At 41.2% G+C, this 25,728-nt stretch overlaps 2 protein-coding genes across 5 annotated transcripts in view; one reads left to right on the forward strand and one right to left on the reverse strand.

Annotated features, from left to right (window-relative positions):
• LOC102922245 (leukocyte immunoglobulin-like receptor subfamily B member 3) overlaps positions 1-25,728 on the forward strand; it is a 195,309-nt gene that overhangs the window by 15,880 nt on the left and 153,701 nt on the right. The gene's annotated exons all lie outside the window — the stretch shown is intronic.
• Positions 1,718-15,270, reverse strand: LOC143272815 (leukocyte immunoglobulin-like receptor subfamily A member 6). Of its 3 annotated transcripts, XM_076568795.1 has the most exons (6): positions 14,382-14,735; positions 14,185-14,220; positions 13,717-14,001; positions 13,277-13,579; positions 3,421-3,471; positions 1,718-3,283 (listed from the first exon to the last, which is right to left on the reverse strand). In XM_076568795.1, the coding sequence occupies exons 1-6, from the start codon at positions 14,413-14,415 to the stop codon at positions 3,147-3,149; spliced, it is 846 nt and encodes a 281-aa protein (XP_076424910.1). In that variant the 5' UTR covers positions 14,416-14,735; the 3' UTR covers positions 1,718-3,146. The 3 variants fall into 3 exon arrangements, with proteins under 3 accessions (XP_076424910.1, XP_076424925.1, XP_076424918.1); XM_076568810.1 differs by lacking the exon at positions 13,717-14,001 and having other exon boundaries at positions 14,382-15,270; XM_076568803.1 differs by lacking the exons at positions 1,718-3,283; positions 3,421-3,471 and adding an exon at positions 3,482-3,805 and having other exon boundaries at positions 14,382-15,270.

The raw sequence follows: 25,728 nt of genomic DNA on the forward strand, positions 1-25,728 counted from the left end.
ATCTGCATTTCCCTGATTGCTAAGGATGTTGAACAATTCCTTAAATGTCTTTTGGCCATTTGAGAATCTTCTGTTGAGAAATCTGTTTAGATTTAGAAATCTGTACCCTATTTTTAAATTGGATTTTGGTATTTTGAAGTCTACTTTCTTGAGTTCTTTATGTATTTTGGAGACCAGCTGTCAAATGTGGGGTTGGTGAAGACCTTTTCTCATTCTGTAGGCTGCTGTTTTGTCTTATTTACTGTGTTCTTTGTTGTACAGAAGCTTACAAAATTTAGAGGTCATTCTGGTATATATTGAGCATATATATGAGCCAGAGCTACATATAGAGAGATTTGATTGCAAAACAAGGAAGATAAGGCAGAGGAGAGGAGGAGGAGGAGGAGGAGGGGGAGGAGGAGGAGGAGGAGGAGGAGGAGGAGGAGGAGGAGGAGGAATGTCCAAGATTGGCAGTGCACATCTGTAACTCTAATGATTGGGAGGCTGAGGTAGGAGGATTTTAAATTTTTTCCATTTTTGTTTATTAAGAAATTTTCTACTCACTTGACATACTACCCACAGATCCCTACTCCTTCCACCCCAGTCCTCTCTCCCAAGCTACCCTGCATCCCCAAATCCCCCAAATCAAGGTCTCCCATGGGGAGTCAGCAGAGTCCAGCACACTGAGCCTAGGCAGTTCCAAGCCCCTTCCCACTGCACCAAGGTTGTGCAAGGTGTCACACCACAGGCCCAGGATTCCCAGGAGCCTGCCCATGCACCAGGGATGGATACCGATTCCCTTGCCTGGGTGACGCCCAAACAGTCTGAATCAAAAAACTGTCTTCCTTATGCAGAGGACCTAGTCCAGTCCCATGGAGGCTCCACAGCCACCAGTCCACAGTTCATAGACTTCCACTAGTGTGGCCGGTCATCTCTGCATGTCCTCCCATCATGATCTCAATGTCCCTCACCTGTAGAATCCTTCCTCTCTCTCATCAATTGGATTACCTGAGCTCAGCCTGGTGCCTGGCCATGGATCTCTGCATCTGCCTCCATCAGTCACTGGACAAAGGCTCTATGATGACAGTTAGGGTATTCGCTAGACCAGTCACCAGATTAGACCAGTCCAGGCACCCTCTGGATCACTGCCAGCAGACCAAGGTGGGGTCATCCTTGTGGATTCCTGAGAGCCTTCCCAGCACCCTGCCTCTTCCTATTCCTATGATGTCCTCATCTATCATGATATCTTCCTCCCTGCCCTCCCACTCTGTCCCTGTTCCAGCTTGACCCTCCCATTTCCCTATGTTCTCTTCCCCCACTCCTCACCCTCGGCCACCACCCCACACCCAGTCCACTCATGTAGATCTCATCTACTTCTCCTTTGCTGGGTCATCCATGTGTCGTCTCTCCTAGGGTCTTTCCCTGTCAGCTAGCCTCTCTGGAGCTGTGGTTTGCAGTCTGGCCATCCCTTCCCTCACATCTAGTATCCACTTATGAGGGAGTACATACTGTTTATCCTTCTGAGTCTGGGTTACCTCACTCAAATTGTATTTCTAGTTCCATCCATTTGACTGCAAATTTCATGATATCATTGTTTTTTACTGGACAGAAAAGTTTTTTTTTATTTTTTTTATTTATTTTACAATACAATTCAGTTCTACATAACAGCCACAGATTGCCTTGTTCTCTCCCTTCCTGCTCCCTCCCCTTCCCCCCAGCCCACCTCCCATTCCCACCTCCTCCAGATCAAGGTCTCCCCCGAGGACTGGGATCGACCTGATAGACTCAGTCCAGGCAGGTCCAGTCCCCTCCTCCAAGATTGAGCCAAGCATCCCTGCATAAGTCCCAGGTTTCAAATAGCTAACTCATGCAATGAGCCCAGGACCTGGTACCACTGCCTAGATGCCTCCCAAACAGATCAAGCCAATCGACTGTCTAACCTATTCAGAGGGCCTGATCCAGTTGGGGGCACCCCAGTCTTTGGTTCATAGTTCATGTGTTTCCATTCATTTGGTTATTTGTCCCTGTGCTTTATCCAACCTTGGTTTCAACAATTCTCGCTCATATTAACCCTCCTCTTTCTCACTAATTAGACTCCCAGCGTTCCACCAGGGGCCTATCTGTGGATGTCTGCATCCAGATTCCTCAGTCCTTGGATGGGGTTTATGGCACAACTATTAGGGTGTTTGGCCATCCCATCACCAGAGTAGGTCAGTTCCGGCTGTCTCTCGACCATTGCCAGCAGTCTTTTGTGGGGTATCTTTGTGGATTTCTGTGGGCCTCTTTAGCTCTTTGTTTCTTCCTTTTCTCATGTGGTCTTCATTTACCATGGACTCCTATTCCTTGTTCTCCCTCTCTTTTCTTGACTTGACAGAAAAGTTTTTAAATTATAAATCTCAATGAGTTTGTGATGAATACTAATTGTTTGAAAGTACAGATTTTTAGGAACATCATTTATTTCAGTTGTTTTTTTTTCATTCTGGAATCTGACTTGTGTTCATTTTTTGAATGATGTTGTACTGAGTCAAATGCCTTGTTCATAGTAACAACATCCACAAAAAGCAGATGCTCATAATGCAAAATAGGGAATGTGGTAATTTATAATAAAGGAAAGTATGACAAGAGACTGGGGGAAAGCAGATGATATGCAGAGGAAAAGACTCAAACCTCACAGCTGGGACAACATGTTCCCCATATCATAGACTGAAAAGAAAGGAATAAAAATCTTCAAAGTCTGAGCCGGGTGGTGATGGCGCACGCCTTTTATCACAGCACTCGGGAGGCAGAGCCAGGCAGATTTTTGTGAGTTTGAGGCCAGCCTGGGCTACCAAGTGAGTTCCAGGAAAGGTGCAAAGCTACACAGAGAAACCCTGTCTCGAAAAAGCAAAAAAAAAAAGCCTTCAAAGTCCACAGCAAGGTAGAGGATAAGAGCCTTAATGTGGTGCTAGAAGAGCTCTCTACACCAACATTTAGGTCTTTTCCTGAACCAAAAATATATTTGATTCCTGGATCTTTTCTCACAAGTGATTCCCAATATTAAACATTGGATTTTGTGTAAAAAACAAACAAACAACCCCCCCAAAAAGCCAAAACAAAAAACAACAGAGACCCTCAAATTTGCTTCCCTGATGTAGACATCGTGTATGGCTTGTTGCTATATCTCTTCTTTACTTCTTGGATGCAGTCAAGGTCCTTCTGTGGCTGCAGCAAGCTTCAAATAGCAAACCCCCAAGAAGTATGAGGATCAAGCCAGACATGCCTATCCGGATGAGGTTCTTCACTGTGTGATCCTGGGGTGGTGAGACTAGAAATTGTTGACAAAGACATCAGGACCAACCAAAGCCACCATAAGATAACTGGATTTCTACTCTGAGAGGCCCCCTCCTCAGTATAGAATTTGGCCTTCTGTGTCATGCCCAAACCAGAATTTTCCTTACTCACCTGTCATGGCTTCTGACATGTTTTGTGGTTGTCTGGTGGTCTCAGGTGCTCCTGAAAAACAAAGGCATGTTGGATGTGTGAAGTGCTCAAGAGACCTGGTTCTTTTTGTCCAGTTTCATCTTGTTATTTCCTAGACAGTGATATTAATCCCATCACAAAACATCATGAAAATATGAAATGCACCCTTTCTCTGCTGTAGCAGCTTCCCCCAGGTCTTTGGCTTGATTCTTCAGTCTGACTTGCTTTGAGTTCAGAACTTCTGACTTAGGCACCTCTTTGGAATAGAATTATCTGATTCCAGAGAGCAGAGATGGAAAAGTATGTTCTCACAGTTCAGAATAAAGAAGCATTCCTGTCCTCCCAGCTCAGTCTGGAGTATAGAATCCTGGAAGCTAATTTCCCAGGAAATTGGTTTGCACCAATTTACCAGCTAAGAACCCAAGATCCTGCCCAAAATTCTTTTTCTTGGGGACCTATAAATATCAAGTGCACAAAATAGTGACCGACTGGGGTATTTTCTACCTGCACTTACCCCAATCAGTTCCCATGATGTTTCTGTTTAACATCTCACTCTCTAATCATCACATTGTTAGTAGTGCAAACAATACAAAAAATATGCTCACAACGTACAATAATGCAGACATGTTCTAATAAGTAGGTAACATAAATCAACAAAGAATAGGCCAAAATTGAGCAGTGAAATATATTACTTGTACCCATGTCTGTAGAGGCTATGTACGCTAAAGAATAAACAAGTACTTCCATGTTCCTAAACCAATGTAATTTCTAACTGCATTATAAATACTTAGCATTAAACCTACAGGTAAGTGTGGCTCTCACCTCTTATCAAAGAAGCTTGTTTTGCCATAGATGATGATGATTATTGAGATTGACACTGGTCAAAACAGGAATAAGTGGCATTCATGTACCCAGTGCTTCTACAATTCAATATGTACGTGTGTGTGTGTGTGTGTGTGTGTGTGTGTGTGTGTGTGTGTGTGTGTATTACAGGGTACATTGTGGAAGTGAGGTAGAAAGGTTATAAGAACTAGAGGAACAAGATTCCTGCTACAGAATGGAATCTTCTAGACATGGCATGAAATGTCAAAAGTATGCTTGCCTAAAGAAGGCCTGTATAATGACCACCTGGAATCCAAGTCACTTGCTCCCTCGTACATGCTGGGATCAAATGGACAAACCTGACCAGAAAAACAAGAAGCAGAGACAAACCATATTGTGAATCTGTGATGGCTTTAGATAAAATTGTTTGGAGCAAAGGAATGAAATGAAAGAAAAAGAAAAAGAAAAACCCAAGCTAAGCTCTAGGATGTGTGTGTGTGTGTGTGTGTGTGTGTGTGTGTGTGTGTGTGTGATGTAATAATAATAATCACAGGTCAAATATAAGAAGGAATGAAAGAAACAGAGTAAGAGGAAGAAGAAAGTGTGTAGAAATGATTTCAGTACAACACTCATGTAAAATCATCATAAAAGTTAAATTTGTACATATACATAAACCATATAATATTGAAGATATATTTCTGTAATTATAAATACATGTGAACATAAATAAATAGAATTATATATGTATATGCATAAATGTATAAGTTACCGTGAAATTTCAAATATATTTATTTGAAGGAAAAAATTCTTTGTGCAGAAAAATTGTAAAAAAATAGGTGCATCCCCAGTTGCTGGACAGTACGCAGGGCTTCTGTGGGAAGGTTCCCCTTATCCAAGATCACCCAGTGGACCCTGCAATCTACATAACCTGCCCCCACACCCATCCACTCGAGACCCTCACCACTTCCTGAGACTTAAAGACCAGCCCCCAGCTTCCATTGGGCCCAGAGCTCCCATCTGGACCAGAGGTGAGAGACTGGGTTCATATCCAGGGAGACCTGTCCCTAGGTCCCATCCCAGGGCCCCAGCTCTACCTGGGGAAGACCCACCCAACTCAGCCCCAATTGCTGGTCAGCAGGCAGGGCTCCCACAGGAAGGTTTCCCTTCTTCAAGACCCACCAGGTGATCCTGCTAGCTACATGCCCTGTCCCCACACCCATCTGCCTGAGACCCCTGCCACTTCCCGAGAATTGGAGACCCAGCTCCCATTTGGCCTAGAGCTCCCATCTAGCCCAGAGAGCTCCTCTCTGGCCTAGAGAGCTCCCATCCAGCCCAGAGAAAGAGAAAGCTTTCATTGGACAAAGAGCCATCATGGACCAAGAGTAACCTCAGGAGACAGGGAACTGACCAGCCCTCATTAGACTAAGAATGGATTTCTGAGAAGAAGAATCTGCCATCTCTCATCATATCAAGAGTGGCTTCCTGAAATGCTGAATCTGTCAGCTCTGACTGGACCAAGAGCCCTGATAAGACCAAGAACGAATCCATGAGGAGGTGGGAACACATCAAGGCAGAAGTACATACAACAAAATAAAGAGCAATACAGCATCATCAGAACCTAGCCCTCTTCCAACAGCAAGACCTGAACATCACAAAGTGGAAGAAGCACAAGAAAGCAACCTTAGGAATAGCATCATGAATATGATAGAGGCCTTTAAAGAAAAAAAATAAAAAATAAAATTGAGGAAAAGATAAACAAAAAAGTGGATGAAATGAATAAGGAAAATGAAAAGTAAAAGAAAAAATGGGAAGAGCTCTATAAAAAAAACTAGGGGAAAAGACAAATAAAGCAGAAGAAAACAATAAATACCTTAAGAAAACCATGAAAAAACAATGAAACTGGTAAGGGAAACAGTCCAAAATCTGAAAAGGGAAATAGAAACAATGAAGAAGACACAAACAGAGGGAATGCTGGAAATAGAAAATCTGAATAAACAAACAAGAAACACAGATGCAAGCATAACCAACAGATTACAAGAGATGGAAGAGAAAATCTCTGGTGTAGAGGACACAATAGAGGAAATGGTTTCATCAGTCAAAGAAAATACCAATGACAAAAAAATTATAACACAAAATGTCCAAGAAATCAGGGACACCATGAAAGACCAAACCTATGAATAGTAGGGATAGAGGAAGGAGAAGAATACCAACTCAAAGGCACAAAAATATATTCAACAAGATCATAGAAGAAAACTTTCCCAACTTAAAGAAGGAAATGTCTATGAAGATACAAGAAGCCTATAGAACACCAAACAGTCTACATTCCCCCAAAAAGTTCCCTTGCCACATAATAATTAAACAACTAAACGTATAGAATAAAGAAAGAACATTAAGAGCAGCAAAGAATAAAGACCAAGTGACTTATAAAGACAAACCCATCAGAATAACATCTGATTTCTCAATGGAGACTTAGAAAGGCAGAAGGACATGGACAGATGTAATGAAGACCCTAAGAGACCATGGATACCAGCCTAGACTAATATACCCAGCAAAACTTTCAATCATCATAGACAGAATGAACAAGACATTCCAAGACAAAGTCAGATTTAAACAATACTTATCCACAAACCCAGCCCTACAGAAAGCACTAGAAGGAAAATTCCAACCAAAGGAAGTCAGATACACCCTGGAAAACACAGGCAATAAATAAAATGCCACAGCAGTAAACCCCAAAGAAGAGAAGTACACACACACTACCACCAAAAATAAACAGGGATGAACAATCACTGGTCATTAATATCCCTTAATATCAATGGACTCAATTTACCTATAAAAAGATACAGGCTTACAGAATGGATACAAAAGCAGGACCCATCTTTCTGCTGCATACAAGAAACATACCTCAAATTCAAAGATAGACACTACCTAAGAATAAAAGGCTGGGAAAAGAATTTCCAATCAAATGGTCTTAGGAAGCAAGTGGGTGTAGCCATCCTAATATACAACAAAAGAGACTTCAAACTAAAATCAATCAAAAGAGATCAAGAAGGGCATTACACACTCATCACAGGAAGGATCAACCAAGATGAAGTTTCAATTCTGAACATTTATTCCCCAAACACAAGGGCACCCACATATGTAAAAGAAACATTACTAATGCTTAAACCACATATAAAACCCCACACATTAATAGTGGGAGATCTCAACACCCCACTTTCACCGCTGGACAGATCTCCCAAATCGAAACTTAACAGAGAAATAAAGGACTTAACTGTTGTTATGACTCAAATGGATTTAATCGATATCTACAGAACATCCCATCCTAACAAAAAAGAATATACCTTCTTCTCAGCATCCAATGGAACCTTCTCTAAAATTGACCACATACTTGGCCACAAAGCAAATCTCAACAGATACAAAACAATTGGAACAACCTCCTGTGTTCTATCAGACCACCATGGTTTAAAGTTAGATTTCAACAACAACAAAAACTACAGAAAGCCTACAATCTCATGGAAACTGAATATGCTCAACTGAATCACCAATGAGTTAAGGAAGAAATAAAGAAAGACATTAAAGACTTCCTAGATATCAATGAAAATGAATATACCACACACTCAAACTTAAGAGACACAATGAAAGCAGTGCTAAGAGGAAAATTCATAGCACTAAATGCCCACATAAAGAAGTTGGAAAAATCTCACACTAGTGACTTAACATCGCACATGAAGGCTCTAGAAAATGAAGAAGCAAAGTCACCCAGGAGAAATAGTCGCCAGAAAATAATCAAATTGAGAGCTGAAATCAATAAAATAGAAACAAAGAGAACCATAAAAAATTAATGAAACAAAGAGTTGGTTCTTTGAGAAAATCAACAAGATAGACAAGCCCTTATCCAAATTAGCCAAAAGTCAGAGAGAGAGAGAGAGAGAGAGAGAGAGAGAGAGAGAGAGAGAGAGAGAGAGAGAGAGAGAGAGAATTCCAATTAGAAAAATCAGAAAAGAAAAGGGGGACATAACAACAGACAATGAGGAAATCCAGAAAATCATCAGGTCATACTTCAAAAACCTGTACTCCACAAAACTGGAAAATCTAAAAGAAATGGAAAATTTTCTGGGTAAGTACCATATACCAAAGTTAAATAAAGCCAGATAAACTATTTAAATAGTCCAATAACCCCTAAGGAAATAGAACCAGTCATTAAAAGTCTCCCAACCAAAAAGAGCCCGGGACCAGATGTTTTCAGTGCAGAATTCTACCAGATCTTCAAAGAATAGTTAATACCAATACTTTTTAAATCATTCCACACAATAGAAACAGAAGGTATGTTACCAAACTCCTTCTATGAGGCTACAATTACCCTGATTCCTAAACCAAACAAAGATGCACCAAAGAAAGAGAACTACAAAGCAATTTCCCTCATGAACATTGATGCAAAAATGCTCAATAAAATACTGGCAAACAGACTCCAAGAACACATCAAAAATATTATCCACTATGATCAAGTAGGCTTTATCCCAGGGATGCAAGGGTGGTTCAACTTATGAAAGTCCGTCTGCTGTGGGATGTTAATGTATGTCCTGTGGGAGCCCTTCTTGGGTTCCTTATGGCGTTACCCAGCAGGTTTGCATAGAGGATGATTAGGACCATGGGCCAGAGTGCAGGTGTCTGAGATGGTCTGCACTTGGCTGTACTGGGGGATGGTCTGTATGTCAAGTTGCTCTGATTGGTCAATAAATAAAACCTGATTGGTTGTGGCTAGGCAGGAAGTATAGGCGGGACTAACAGAGGAGAAATAAAAGAACAGGAAGGCAGAAGGAGACGCTGCCAGCCACTGCCAGGACAAGCAGCATGTGAAGATGCTGGTAAGCCACGAACCACGTGGCAAGGTATAGATTTGTAGAAATGTGTTACTTTAAGATATAAGAACAGTTAACAAGAAACCTGCCACGGCCATACAGTTTGTAAGCAATATAAGTCTCTGTGTTTACTTGGTTGGATCTGAGCGACTGTGGGACTGGCGGGTGACAGAGATTTGTCCTGACTATGGGCAAGGCAGGAAAACTCTAGCTACATCCGTCAATGTAATACAACATATAAACAAACTGAAAGAAAAAAACCACATGATCATCTCACTAGATGCAGAAAAGGCATTTGACAAAATCCAACACCCCTTCATGATAAAGGTCGTGGAGAGATCAGGAATAAAGGAACATACTTAAACATAATAAAGGCAATTTACAGCAAGCCACCAGCCAACATCAAATTAAAAGGAGAGAAACTCAAAGCGATTCCACTAATATCAGGAACAAGACAAAGCTGTCTACTCTCCCCATATTTAGTCAACATAGTACTTGAAGTTTTAGCTAGAACAATAAGACAACAAAAGGAGATCAAGGGGATACAAATTGGAAAGGACAGTCAAAGTTTCACTATGTGCAGACGATATTATAGTATACATAAATGACCCCAAAATTCTTCCAGGGAACTCCTATACCTGATAAACTCCTTCAGTAAGGTGGCAGAATGAAAGTTTAACTAAAAAAATCAGTAGCCCACCTATATACAAATGGTAAATGGGCTGAGAAAGAAATCAGAGAAACATCACCTTTTCCAATAGCTACAAATGATATAAAATACCTTGGGGTAACACTAACCAAGCAAGTGAAGAACCTTTATGACAAGAAGTTTATGTTGGTGAAAAAAGAAATAGAAGAAGATGTCAGAAAATGGAAAGATCTTCCATGCTCACATATAGGCAGGATTAACATAGTAAAAATGACAATCTTACCAAAAGCAATCTACAGATTCAATGCAATCCCCATCAAAATACCAACACAATTCTTCACAGACTTGGAAAAAAACAGTACTTAACTTTACATGGAAAAACAAAAAACCTTGGATAACTAAAAGAATCCTGTATAATAAGCAATAATAATATAAGCAATCTCTGGAGGCATCATGATCCTTGACCTCAAGCTCTACAACAGAGTTATAATAATATAAAACACCTTGGTATTGGCATAAAAACCAACACGTGGACACATGTCGATATGGAATTTGAATTGAAGATGCTGACATTATTCTGCACACCCATGAACACTTGGTTTTTGACAAAGAAGCCAAAACTTTACCATGGAAAAAACAAAGCATCTTCAACAAATGGTGCTGGCATAACTGGATATCAAAAAGTAGAAGATTGCAAATAAATCCATATCTGTTGCCATGCACAAAACTCAAGTCCAAGTGGATCAAAGACCTCAACATAAATCCAGATACACTGAACTTGACAGAAGAGAAAGTAGGATGAATCCTTTGGCACAGGAGACCACTTCCTAAATATAACACCAGTATCACAGACACTGAGAGCAACAATTAATAAATGGGACCTTCTGAAACTGAGAAGCTTTTGTAGAACAAAGGACATGGTCAATACGACAAAATGACAGCCTACAGAATGGGAAAATATCTTCACCAACCCCACATCTGACAGAGGCCTTATGTCTGAAATATATAAAGAACTCAAGAAACTAGACATCAAAATACCTAATAGTCCAATTAAAAAATGGGCTACAAAGCTTAACAGAGAATTCTCAACAGAAGAATCTCAAATGGCTGAAAGACATTTAAGGAATTGCTCAACATCCTTACTTATCAGGGAAATGCAAATCAAAACAACTCTGAGATACCATCTTACACCTGTCAGAAGGGCTAATATCAAAAACACTGAAGACAGCTTATGTTAGAGAGGATGTGGAGAAAGAGGAACACTCCTTCACTGTTGGTAGGAATGCAAACTTGTGCAGCCACTCTGAAAATCAGTATGGTGGTTTCTCAGAAAATTGGGAATAAGTCTTCCTCATTTCCCAGCTATACCACTCCTGTGTATATACCCAAGGAATGCTCAATCTTACCACAAGGACACATGCTCAACTATGTTCATATCAGCATTATTCGTAATAGCAAGAACCTGGAAACAACCCAGATGCCCCTCAACTGAAGAATGGATAAAGAACATGTGGCATATATACACAATGGAGTAACACAGCAGTAAATAAACGATATCATGAAATTTGCAGGCAAATGGATGGAACTAGAAAACATCATCCTGAATGATGTAACCCAGACTCAGAAGGACAAACATAGCCTGTACTCACTCACAAGTTGATACTAGGTGTGAGGGAAGGCATGGCCAGACTGCAAACCACAGCTCCAGAGAGGCCAGCTAACAGGAAAAGACCCTAGGAGAGACACATAGATGGCCCAGTGAAAGAGAAGTGGATGAGATCTACATGAGTGGACTGGGTGTGGGGCAGTGGCCGAGGGTGAGGAGTGGGGGAAGAGAACATAGGGAAATGGAAGGGTCAAGCTGGAAGAGGGCCAGAGTGGGAAGGCAGGGAGGAAGATATCATGATAGATGAGGGCATCATGGGAATAGGAAGAGGCAGGGTGCTGGGGAGGCTCTCAGGAATCCACAAGGATGACCCCATCTTGGACTGCTAGTAGTTGTCCAGAGGGTGACTGGACTGGTCTACTCTGTTGACCAGTCTAGCGAATACCCTAACTGACATCATAGAGATTTTGTCCAGTGACAGATGGAGGCAGATGCAGAGATCCACAGCCAGGCACCAGGCTGAGCTTTGGGAATCTAATCAATGACAGAGAGGAGGGATTCTGCAAGCAGACATGGAGATTATGATGGGAGGTCATGCAGAGATGACCAGCCACACTAGTGGAAGCCCATGAACTGTGGACTTGCAGCTGTGGAGCCCCCATGGGACTGGACTAGGGCCTCTGGATACGGAAGATGGTTATTTGTCTTGAACTGTTGGGGGGGCACACAGGTAGGGGGATCAGAATCCATCCCTGGTGCATGGGTAGGCTTTTGGGAGTCCAGTGCCTGTGGTGTGACACCTTGCACAGACTTGGTGCAATAGGAAGGGGCTTGGACCTGCCTAGGCTCAGTGTGTTGGACTCTGCTGACTCCCCATGGGAGACCTTGATTTGGAGGATGTGGGGATGTGGGGAGGCGTTGGAGGGTGGGTTGGGGAGTGGGAGGAGGGAGTAGGTGAGATCTGTGGGTAGTATGTAGAGTGAGTAGAAAATTTCTTAAAAAAGAACAATGAAAAAACAAAAAAATGTACTTTACATAAAAAATTTCCAGTTATATAAGGTTGAGGCTCCATTCATTATTTATCATTCATTATTCTCACGTGGAGATGAGGTACTCATTCAGGCACTGCTTCTTTTCATTAAAAATAGACATATTCATATTTCATGTGCTGTAGAATGCTCAGGTGGGGTCGAGAGATACATTCAGAAACATGCATGTTAGCTTTTACAATAATTGTGACTCTTTTTAAAAGGTTAAAAAAAAGAGTTACATCTTGGGATCCACATGACTCTAGACTATCCCATCACCAGTTCCCACTAGCTCCAGGGTGTCCCTGCATTCTGACAAGCCAGCAAAGTTGTGAGAGTAACAGCGATATCACGCTGCATACAGTGCAGTCAAAGAAGTGATGGTGAATTTTCCCTTATTGTTGTGATTCTTTCGGGTCTGTCTGTTCCATGGTTCTAGACTTCCTTCTTTGTGTAGCACATATGTTTGGGTTTCTCAGGTCCCCTCACACCAGATTGTGACAGGACTCTCTGGTGTGATCACAGAGCCTGGCTCAGCCTATATTGAGGGATTATGAAGGATCCCAGCAAAGAAGAAGAAAGAAAGGAAGTGCATCTGTTAGGAGAATTGCACAGAGAAGGTCACCATTGCAGGGACACATAAGCTGATCTGCAATAGCAGAAGGACACATAAACACCACACTTTCCCATGGAAATTAAATTGCATCCTTAATATAAACCCTGGTTTCTGTTCCTCAGGTCAAGCTGTATCTCACATTCTGAGAAATTGAGTTCAGTAACCCTAGCTCATAATCAACCATCACACATCAGGTCCTTTCCTGGGATTCTGTGTCACTTGCAATTACAGCCAAAGGAAAGTTCTGTACTTCCTTACCTGAGACCAGGAACTCTAGGTGGTTACTGGGCACTGACCATGCCTGGGGGGTCCTCAAATAATACCCATAGCATGTGAACCTCCACCTCTGGTTGGGGGTCACAGGACCCACTGTGAACACAGCTCCAAATAGCTCAGGGTGTATTTTCTGTGAGGGCAAAGGCCTGGAGAACTTCTCATCTTCCTTTGTTAGAATGAACCTGTTATATGCCCTTTGTGAGACACACTGAAGGGTCACGTGCCCTCCTGAGGTCACTACAGGGCTGGAAATGGCAGACAAGGTGACTTTGCTTGAGTAATATCCTAGGAGAGAAGAGAAAGCCTGTCATGTGGACTTACATGAAAAGCATTTTCCTCATTTCTCATATTTGAGAAAAGAACTCTCAGTAAACATATTCCTTTCCTTAAGGCAGAATCTGGAAATTGTAAAGTCCTCTCACCTGTCACCACCAGATCCAGGAAGTCACTTCTTTCTGACATACCATTATTACTTTTATATTCACACCAATATTGGCCTGCATAGTACCATTCAACTGATGAGATAGAGAATGTGGCTTTGTTTTCAGTTTTTAGAAGGCTTGTTGGTATTCGGTAATCTGGACTTCCTTCTTTGTAGAGAACATATTCCTTGGCCTCTAAGGGCCCTTCACAGAAGAATGTCACCTGGTTGCCAATGGCTACCACATTTCTTGGCACTGCCTTGAGTGTAGGTTTAGAGAGAGTCCCTGAAAGAAAATTGGCACCTGCTTTCCAAGAACTCTCTCTCGGATGTAAGCTCTCAGAATTAGCAAATTTCAGGTATCCCCAGCATCACCCCACACCTGTTGCTCTTTATCTCCTCTGTTCAGGAATTACCTGTGGTCCCCAACCAAGGATGTCCAAGCTGGGACAGCTTAGAAGACACTCACCTGCCAATACTGGGATCCTGAAGTCCACACTCAGTCCTGCAATAGAATTACCTGTGAGTGCTTGAAATTAAACAAGAGCAGGGCTTCCACTTCCAGGTCCCTTCTACAATTTCTGAGACATCCTGATGGCCCAAATCATGGTTGTGAGGTGGATTCCCTCGTAGAAGAGAATCCTCCCTCCCCATTTGGCATCTCACCGAGATACAGCAGGACTGTAAGAAAGGGGGTCATGGTCTCTTCCAGTTGCCACAAGTGTGCAGATGATTGGTATCTTTTCCAAACACACACAGACACAAAATGTGTGACCTAAGCAGGCTGGTTTCTGTTTCCTGTCATAAGGATGTCATACTGGCAGTGCCTGAGGAAGAGGAACTGCTCTAACCAGGTGCCTGACTCTTCTTTTCCTTCTGGTGCTGTGATGGGATGGGCTCCAGAATGTGGCTTTTGTATCTCTGTGGGTCTTTATTTTTTCTTTTTGTCTTTTTGACAGAACCTCTTAAAATTCATGCGGGTCTCAGAGTCCTCCTCCTCCCTCAGCTTGCTGTGTGCTGGGATTAAAAGCCCAATCTGATTGTGGTCACTTCCTGCAGAACATCTCCACTGTAACCCTCTATGTCTGCCTGTATGTTCCCAGTCACCACAGACCAGGACTTAATGCACAATAAACCTGGTGACTTTCTGAGCCAACACTTTCACTTGCGGGACTCTAAGGTGGTTGGTCTTTTGGTCTTAGAGTTTCTTCTTGGTTCTCCTTTTCTTTATCATCCTGACCAAACTTATCACCACTTTCCTAGCCTGTCAGGAAGATGCTTTGGGAATGTTGTATGAACTTTAACTAGGGATACAAGAACAATGCCTACACATGACACATGAGACACGAGTGGTAGAAACAAGAACAAGACTCCACACAAACCTAGCTTGTGAAGCAATGAGTTTTATTAGGGTTCCTTAAAAGTGTGTTGTCAATATTTGGGCTTTTTTGTATACAGCTTTTGTTTTTTTTGTTTGCTGAGACAGCTTCTTACTATGTAGCTCTGGCTGTCCTGGAACTCACTATGTAGACCAGACTAGATCCACCAACCAGTCTCACACCCAACTGTTGAAAACAGTGTGCTCCACTATGCCCAGCAATTTTGGAAACTTCTCAGTGGTTATATCCCTGAAAAAAATGCTTTGCCTACAACTTTTAACTGCCAATATTTCTGAGGCGGGGGGGAGGAGTGGCCTTAGGAGCATCTACACCATGAAAGAATACTGATGGGGCCAATCTTGTGCATGTGACCTGTGTGTAATCACAGCTACAGAGACTCACAGGACAAGAGTACTGCCATGCCTGGAGAGCACTGTTCTACAACAAGGGGAGATGCAGGCTGATGCTGTTGGTATCAAACAGAACAGAAGGGACACAAGAGCACCTGATTCTTCAGATCTCTTGGATGAACACACGGGAGAAATCCATGGAAACAGAAAAGGAAATGTGTTATTCTCATGGCTCTGATTTGAGTCTATGCTAAATAATTCCTGATAGATTCATGTCATTTTCTTACCAACATACATGATTCCCATAGGAACAACCTCTCAGCTGTCTTTTATCTTAAGTGTTCTTATTTTATTGTTCAGAATCCTTCTAGTTTTTGTGAAGGCTGAATTAAATTAATGTTTGTTGATCCACAAATGTTCATTCCAATTTAAATGGTGTTTGTACCTCAACTATGAGTATCAGCACCATCCTGATTGTCTAATATCACCATCAGTTTCACCATACTTATGGGTTCAGGAGTTTTTGACGTTAATGTTTAAGGAATGATTAACTTTCTGACTTTTAAAATGTAATTCGAATGCAAGAGTGTTTTGGTTATGTAAATGTTATAGTTAAAGGGCCCCTATCTGCTCTCCTGTTTTGGAGATGGTTACTATATTAATTCTAAACTGTGAAGGTCATCAAAAATCATGAGCTGAAAAGCAGAAGTGAAAACTAAAGTTCCCAAAATGCAGAAGGTTCCGTGTTCAAGAAAAGAGGCTATCGAAACAGGGGGAGGGGCTTGCTCCTGCCTCAACTTGATATGCCAGATTTTATTGACTCCATATGGGAGGTCTTACCTCTCTGGGGAGTGGATGGAGGTGGGGTGAGGGGGAAGATGAGAGGTTAGTGGGAGGAAGGGAGGAAGCGGGGACTGTGTTTGGTAGGTAAAAACTTTTTTTTTTGGTTTTTCGAGACAGGGTTTCTCTGTGTAGCTTTGTGCCTTTCCTGGGACTCACTTGGTAGCCCAGGCTGGCCTCAAACTCTCAGAGATCCGCCTGGCTCTGCCTCCCATGTGCTGGGATTAAAGGTGTGCGCCACCACTGCCCAGCGGGGGGGGTGGGTGGACTTTTAAACAAAAAAAAAAAATTAAAGATAATTTTAGCTACAGGGAAAAAAGAAAAGAGGCTAACATTGATCAGTCTCTGAACCTACCCTCCTTAAGGTTCATTGTAGTGAGACTTCCTCCTCAGTGGATGCTGAGGTAGGGTCAGGCTCTAAAAGAGTGTTAGTAACTGTATATGCTCTGTGCTGTATCTGCAGATGGGCACAGCAATAGCTCACATTACTGTCTGGTGCCCACAGTGACACTAAAATAGATTAATTCCTACTTTTACCCACACCTATATTGTCTCATGTGTAGGTACCACTTTTGTGGTAGGGTATTTGTACACAGTGTGAAAAAGTTTTGCTGTGATTGGGATAATGAAAAGCTGAATGGCCAATAGCTAGGCAGGAAGTATAGATGGAACATCTGGGCAGAGAGAACTCTGGGAAGAAGAAAGGCAGAGTCACCAGCCAGAGAACAGACACATGGAACAAACTGGAGCTGCAAGATGGAAGAGAGTTACAACATGATAGCTAGTTAGGAGAAATATGCAGGATTTCCAGGGAGAGAAAAAAAGAGGTAGAGGAATCTAAGCATGCAGATTATGCCAGAGAGATTCCAGGAGACTCAGAACAAGTCAGAGGTACAGAATAAAAAGGAGGTAACTGAACCACGTGAAATGGAAGATAAATGAAAATGGGTTAATATAAGTTACAAGAACTAGTTAGAAACAAGCCTAAGCTATAGGCTGAGATTTCATAATTAACAAAGGTCTCTGTGTCATCATTTAAGAGCTGGCTGATGGACCAGAGAAAGACTCCTTACATAGGGCATCTGTGGTGGTATTCTAATTGTACTGAATTATTATTTTGATTGTATGTTAATAAATAAAGTTGTCTGGGGGTCAGAGCTATTAGAGCCATAGCAAGAGTGTCGCGGTGGTGGCACACGCCTTTAATCCCATAAGATCTCTGTGTTCAGGGATATAGCCAGCATTGGAGACATATGCCTTTAAGACCTAGGGGGCTGTACATTCAGACAGTGACGAGGCAGTCATGTGTTTGGGTTTACAACCAATGAGAAGGCAGAACAACATACTATAAAAAAAGTAACCGACAGGAAGCAGGTCTCTTTTCGCGAAGCTGGGACAGCAGGAGGAAGGGTGAGATTTTAGCTCTGAGCTCTGACCTCTCGGCTTTCTCTTTTACATTGTTTCTGTGTTTCTTATTTAATAAGACAGTTGGTTACATCTATAGGCATCCAATGTGAAGGCAAGTATTTTCACATAGGACACAAAAAAGCTTTTAAAAAGTTCCAAACATGGAGCCAGATGTGGCTTCCTTGTCCTGCAGTCTCTTGGGTGACCACTGCCTCCTCATTTGAGCCAGTCAGCACCATGTGCAGAGCTACATGGTGAGTTGAAATTTTCTGTGTTTTCAGAACAAAAAGGCCAGACACCAATAAAGAAAAGTAGCCCAGGTGACCCAGCCTTTTAGAATATTTCTGTTGCAGTTACCTCAAAATTCTGCATCCAGAACTACAAAGTTGCTAGAGAGAGTTCAACCTCACAGACTACTCCAGCCAGACTTTAGATAAGCCTTACATTTTCTCATCACACAGAGACTGGACAACAGCTAGCTGTCATACGACTTGACCATTATTTTAATTTTCTCAGTGTCCCCTAAAGATTACATCACCTGCAGACCACAGGAAGCAGTCTAGATAACACAAAACCCATGTTTCCAAGATGTGGGGTGGATGTTTTTGCCATTTGGTGGTTTATGGATGTTTGCCATCATTTGGGCAGTTGATGGTGAATTATTACTGGTCATAAAAAGGAAGGAAACTAAGCACTGGATGTCAGATTCAAGGATCTGTTTATGAAAAGAAAAAGGGGTATATGGGAATGATAGGATAAAAGGATAGATTACTGAACCTATTTTTAGTCTAAAAAGCTCTCAAATATTTTAGTCTCAAATATTTTACATTGGTATGGATTTTTGTAAATTGATACAATTTTAAAATTATTTTGCTACACTGTATATATGTTTCTACTCTTCCTTAAGGTATTTGTACCTATGCAACTCATTAAAAATGTACTGTACAATTAAAAAATATAGGTTAGTTGTTAGTGGATCAAGGACCTCAACATAAATCCAGCTACACTGATCCTGCTAGAAGAGAAAGTAGGAAGTAGTCTTGAACACATTGGCATAGGAGATCACTTCCTAAATATAACACCAGTAGCACAGACACTGAGACAAACAATCAATCAATGGGACATCTTGAAACTGAGAAGCTTTTGTAGAGCAAAGAATATGGTCAACAAGGCAAAGTAACAGCCTGCAGAATGGGAAAAGGTCTTTACCAACCCCACATCTGACAGAGGACTGATATCCAGAATATATAAGGAACTCAAGAAATTAGACATCAAAATGACCAACAGACCAATTAAGAAATGGGTTATAGAACTAAACAGAGAATTCTCAACAGAGGAAACTCAAATACCTGAAAGACATTTAAGGAATTGCTCAACATCCCTAATCACCAGGGAAATGCAAATCAAAACAACTCTGAGATACCAGCTTACACCTGTCAGAATGGCTAAGATAAAAACATTGAAGACACTTTATGCTGGAGAGGATGTGGAACTCGGGGAACTCTCCTCCACTGCTGATGGAATGCAAGCTTGTAAACCACTTTGGAAATCAATATGGTGCTTTCTTAGAAAATTGGGAATCAATATCCCCCAAGATCCACCTATACCACTCTTGGGCATATACCCAAGAAATGCTCAATTATTCTATAAGAGAACTTGCTCAACTATGTTCATATCAGCATTGTTTGTAATAGCCATAACCTGGAAATAACCTAGATGCCCTTCAACTGAAGAATGGATAAATAAATTGTGGCACATATACACAATGGAATACTACTCAGCAGAGAAAAACTATGACATCATGAGGTTTGCAGGCAAATTGATTGATCTAGAAAAAAATCATCCTGAGTGAGGTAACCCAGACTCTGAAAGACAAATATGGTATGTACTGACTCATAGGAAGATACTAGATGTGGAACAAGGATGACTGAACTGCTACTCACATCACCAGGGAGGCTACCTGGAAAACAGGACCCTAAGAAAGACACAGGGATCGCCCAATGACGGAGAAATGGTTGAGATCTACATGAACAGCCTGGACATGAGTGGGAGTAATGAAGGGCGATCGTCGAGGGAAAGAGAGCCTGTGGGAGCAGGAGATCCCAGCTGAATCAAGACCAGAGAGGGAGAATAAGGAATAGGAGACCATGGTAAATGAAGACCACATGAGAAAAGGAAGAAACAAAGTGCTAGAGAGGCCCACAGAAATCCACAAAGATACCCCCACAATAGACTGCTGGCAATTGTAGCTAGAGTTTTCCTGTTTTGTCCACAGGACAAATCTCTGTCACCCGCCAGTCCCACAGCCGCTCAGACCCAACCAAGTAAACACAGAGACTTATATTGCTTACAAACTGTATAGCCGTGGCAGGCCTCCTGTTAACTGTTCCTATATCTTAAAGTAACGCATTTCTACAAATCTATACCTTGCCACGCGGCTTGTGGCTTACCAGCATCTTCACATGCTACTTGTCCTGGCAGTGGCTGGCAGCGTCTCCTTCTGCCTTCCTGTTCTTTTATTTTTCTTCTGTTAGTCCCGCCTATACTTCCTGCCTAGCCACGACCAACCAGGTTTTATTTATTGACCAATCAGAGCAACTTGACATACAGACCATTCCCCAATACAGCCAAGTGCAGATCATCTCAGACACCTGCACTCAAGCCCATGGTCCTAATCATCCTCTATGCAGACCTGCTGGGTAACGCCACAAGGAACCCAAGAAGGACTCCCACAGGACATACATTAACATCCCACAGCAGGCAATGGTTGAGAGACAGCCGGAACTGTCCTACTCTTGTGATGGGATGGCCAAACACCCTAATAGTCATGCTAGAAACTCCATCCAATGACTGAGGGATCTGGATGCTGAGATCCACGGCTAGGCCCCAGGTGGAGCTCTGGGAGTCTAATTAGCGAGGAAGAGGAGTGTTTATATGAGCCAGAATTGTTGAAACCAAGGTTGGATAAAGCACAGGGACAAATAGCCAAATGAATGGAAACACCTGAACTATGAACCAATCCTGAGGGGGCCTCAACTGGATCAGGCCCTCTGAATAGGTGAGACAGTTGATTGGCTTGATCTGTTTGGGAGGGATCCAGCAGTGGGACCAGGTCCTGTGCTAATTGCATTAGCTGGCTGGTTCAACCCTGGGGCTTATGCAGGGTCACTTGGCTCAGTCTGGGAGGAGGGGACTGGACCTACCTGGACTGAGTCAACCAGGTGGATCTCAGTTCTTGGGGGAGGTTTTGTCCTGGAGGAGGTAGGAATGGGGGGGTGCGCTGGGGGGAAGGGGAGGGGGGCAGGAGGAAGGAGAACAAGGGAATCTGTGCCTGATATGTAGAACTGAATGATATTGTAAAATAAAATAAAAGGAAAAAAAGAGTAAAAAAAAGAGCAAGAAGAAAATGAGTAGAAATGATTTCAGTACAACACTCATATGAAATCATCAAAAAAGTTAAATTTATACAAATACATAAACCATATAATATTGTAGATGTATATCTGTAATTATAAATACATGTGAACATAAAAAGTAGAATTATATATGTATATGCACAAATGTATAAGTTACCATGACATTTCAAATATATTTATTTGAAGGAAAGAATTCTTTGTGCAGTAAAATTGTAAAAAACTGGGTGCAATTAGACATTAATATATTAAACCAAATAATTGAGACACAGAAAGATTCACATCATGTTTTCTCTCATGTGATGATCTGAATTTATAGGTATATAAAATCATATATAATACATATAACAAATACCTATCATATACTTATCTGTCTATTACATGATAATATGGAGATCACTGAGTTGATGCCTGAATAGCAGAGGGAACACTGGAGTTACATGAAGACCCATTTGCCTTCTTGACACCCCATGTTTCACTCTCACTGACCTCCGAGGCTTAGTTTCTATATCTTGGGTTCTATTGTCTTCATGCTCTGTGTCAATGGGATTGAGAGCCCTGGATCCCTTAGATTCTTTGGCCAGATGCAATATATTTCAATAGACAAGCTGGCTGCCTTACCTGAGACAAGGAGTTCTAGATCGTCACTGTTTCTGTCCACACCTGGGGTTTAGTCAGGTAATAACCATAGCATCTGAATGTCCTCCGCTGTCTGGAGGTCACAGGCCGCACAGAGAACAATGCCTAGAAATTGCTATTAGAGTATATGTACTGTGAGGCTAGGGACCAAGAGAATTTCTGTGGTTCTTCCTTAGTCAGAGAAAACCCTCATATCCAAGCTATAAGACACACTGAAGTGTCATACTTCCTCTTAATCTCACCACTGGGCTGGGCAGGGCTGACAGACTGGGTTTTCTGTAGAGTCCTTGGGGAAAAAAGAGAGCATCCTATTAAATGGACCAGCACCTCCTGATTTGGGATGACCAAAGCACATCTCAGAGAGAAGATACACTCCTTGAGAGAACCTTGGAAGGGAGACCCTGGGTTTTCACTTACCTATCACCATTAAGTCCAGAAAGTCACTGCACTCTGACAAGCAACAGAAAAGTGAATAATACAGTCAATAAGATGTTTCATATATTTGGTCCAAGTCAGAGAAAAGCTTTCTATAGCTAGATATGGATTATCCCAGCTTATGTCACCAAAGAAACATAAACATGGTACTGGGGTCCTTGAATCTAGAAGCTGTGCTAGTCTGGGAAAGTGGGGGTCTCAATGTTTAATAATGAGATGATCATAGAACATCCCTGGCACTTGAGGATTAACTGCATGAAGTTGCAAGGGAGGCAGATGACTTCTAAATCTTGTGGCAATGGAATAAAAGGATGATGATGAAGGCCTGGGGAACACTATCATCACACCTGAGAAACTCTGAGTTATTCTGGCTATCATGGGCAAACAAATTCAGTTCTCTATGGAAATGATTTAGGGGAGGATTAGTCATTTTCACCATTTTACAGACAGTCAACCCCTCTGGTTTCAGAAGTGTTACTGAATTAGAAGGTGGAGACAAGTGTTGTTACTTTATTCTGCTTTTAGCTTACTCATTTCATGAAACTCTTCTTTCATGAATATTTGATGGTGCCCAGTTCCCCATTTTCTTTCCAGTAAAGTAAGTATTATAGTACAGAAGTTAGACATTATCTTAGGATTTAAATACACAATGGTCAAAATTTGTCTCCAAGGGGAAATTATAACTTCTCTGATGAAAATAGAAAGCTCAATATCTCATTGGTCCTAATATACAGGCCATCCAAGACAGGCCATAACTGGAAAGTCCTAATTCAACTCAGAGATTCTTAGAAATTCCCTCATAAAGTAATACTATCCCATTCTGAAGCCAGGAAGGAATTACAACTTTCAACAGCCCAACTGATAAGATATATATTATAGTATGGCTCCCATTCTATCTCACAAGAGAACACTAATTAACTAAAGACTTGAAAGTGTTCAAGGAAGCTGTGGTTTCTATATATTCCCTAGTGACAATTCCACACACCCTGTTTGCAAAATTTGTTGTTGGGAGAATGAGTTGAATGTCTTAGATTTGTTGTTCTTGCTATTATTACTATTATTGTCATCATCATCATTATTATTGGAAAACGTAGAACATACATATAATGTATTATAATCATATCAATCCCTGATTCTATTTGAAGTTCAATTTTGTGCAGTATGAGAGATCAGAATTCATTTTACTATTTTGCATGCTGAAATCTGTGTTTGCCATCATCATCTGTTGAATACTTGTCTTTCTGCAGTGTTTATTTTTTTAAATCTTTGTCAAACATCAGGTAACTGTGATTGGATAGACTTATATCAGAATCCACTATTCCATTTCATTTATCTATATACGTCTTGTGCCAGTACTGTGCTGTTTTGATTACTATGGCTCAGTAATGTAACTTGAAATTGAGTATAGTGAGACTTCCTACACTACTCATTTTGTCCAGGATGTCTTTGGTTATCCTTGGTCACCAGGATGGTATGAATTTATGTATGTGTATATAGCACCTGTAAGTGAAACAAAACATATTTTGTGGTATTTTTCCTTTTGAGTCTGATCTACTTAGCTTAATATAATGATCTCTAGTTGTACCTATGACCTGCAAGCAGTCTTTCTTGCCTACCAATTTTCCTGCTTCAAATGGTTATACCTGTAATTTTACATATAGTATATAAATATATGCATTAACATTGGTAATTATATCTATCATATATTTAAATATATTATTACAAATCCATTCATGCCAAGATGTCCAGTTAATATATTTTTACATGTTTATTTTTTGTCACTCTCTGTAGACATATATCACCCATAGCTAGAATACTTCAATGTGCGTGTGTTATAAAAATATTTATGTATATTTGAGAGTTGCATTGTGAATACTTTAATTAATGAGATGCTGAGTAGATGATGCACCATAGGAATTAGCTGTGGTAGACAAAAGAGCAAAGCCTCATACTGTTACTCCCTGTTCTCATTACTTCAGAAGCACCAGAGGATCAGCCTTCACCCCTGGATCCTGGTGACTAGGTGGAAACTAATCTCAAAGGAGATTAGCTTTCATCACCCTATATCCCATACTTGGCAGAGATCAAAGGAGGCTTTATTAAATCTGAAGTGGGAGAATATCTTTGTTTCATCGTTGGCTCTTAGAAGTCAGATACATATTCTTCCAAAGAACTCATACTTAATTTTTAAATAGGGAGCATTTTTAACTGTTTTCAGTATTATTCTTAAGTACTTCATACATCCTACTTCGTCTCCTTGTTTATCAGGAACATCTGAGATGATCAGCTCATCAGGAGCCAAGATAGGTGAGTAGTGGGAGTTCTTCATTAAGGGATGGATGCAAAGTATCAAGTTTTCCTCATCCAGTGGAGTCAGGTGCTGATGGTGAATATCCACACCCCTGGGCGTGATTTTGGCCTGCTTTGACTTATTTGCATACACTCTCCAGCCTCACAACTCAAGGATCATACAGTGGACAACCTCATCTAGATGTTTATGGTTGGCTTGGTTCTCTCGGTTTTGGGGATTCTGCAATTAAAGACATGGTACAGCCAGAGATGGATGCACCTGGGAGATAAACAGAAGAGACACCAGCATCTTTAGTGGCAGATTCTGAGAAATACATCTGAAGATTCAAAGAGTTTCTGTAAGAAAATCTGGGGTTTATGTTTGAAACTGTTTTCAGTATTATTCAGAGAGCAAGTGTGTTTTGGGTTCAGTGAGAGGCTTGGGTCTTGGGATACAAAACTTTTTCCTACCAGATTAAATTTCTCTTTACTGTGTTGTGGGCTTTTGTTGAGTGATGCCTCCTGTCTTCTTACTACACGACACAAATGAAAATCCTGTCCCAAAGCCCGGTTGGGTCCTTACTCTCAAGTATCTTCTAATCTCTCCCATTTTAATGTAACATTTTCCTTCATTATAAATCACCACATTCTCATGAGAACAAGATATTTGGCTCAATAACAATAACTATGAGAATAAATCAGATTCTAGAAAGAAAAATGACTGAACAAAAAAAATCAAGTTTTGAAACTCTCTTTTGGAACATCACATCCTTCAATCATGACTACATGTTCATTGTGTGGTTTCTCCTAAAACGTAAAGACTTGCTAGCCATCAACTCACTAGTGTTTGGAGTAGTTTTATGGTTAGACACTGTTGACATGGCTTTGTAAATATCATTTTCTAAACAAGTTCTGATATGTGACATTTGCTGATTGCTGTATACAATATAATCTCCTCATGGCCAGTTTCATAACATTCATGTAAAACTATGTATGAGAAGTTGGGAAATGATCCATGATACTGATGCACTTTCCATCAAGTTCAATTGTCAATTGCTGCCACGTGCAAAAGCAATTAACATGTAAATAAATTAACAATGGATCTCTTTGATATAATCACTGTTTTGGGGACTGGAGAAATGGCTCAGTAGTTTAGTCCACTGTCTGCTCCTCTAGAGGACTCTGGTTCAATTTTCAGCATGCACAAGGTGACTCACAACTCCATTTCTAGAGAATCCATTATCCTCTGCTCTCTGTGGAT

This window comes from Peromyscus maniculatus, chromosome 1, assembly GCF_049852395.1.
Source record: "Peromyscus maniculatus bairdii isolate BWxNUB_F1_BW_parent chromosome 1, HU_Pman_BW_mat_3.1, whole genome shotgun sequence".
NCBI classification, from domain to species: Eukaryota; Metazoa; Chordata; class Mammalia; order Rodentia; family Cricetidae; genus Peromyscus; species Peromyscus maniculatus.

What these genes read in the sequence shown, in the direction of transcription:
- LOC143272815 (XM_076568795.1), bottom strand. Translation starts at nt 14,415, where the DNA reads ATGACCCCCTTTCTTACAGTCCTGCTGTATCTCG. An exon ending in CCTAGAGTTCCTGGTCTCAG is followed by an intron (nt 3,472 to 13,276) that starts GTAAGGAAGTAC and finishes TTTGTTTTTCAG; the next exon opens with GAGCACCTGAGACCACCAGA. An exon ending in CATGTCAGAAGCCATGACAG is followed by an intron (nt 3,284 to 3,420) that starts GTGAGTAAGGAA and finishes AACAATTTCTAG; the next exon opens with TCTCACCACCCCAGGATCAC.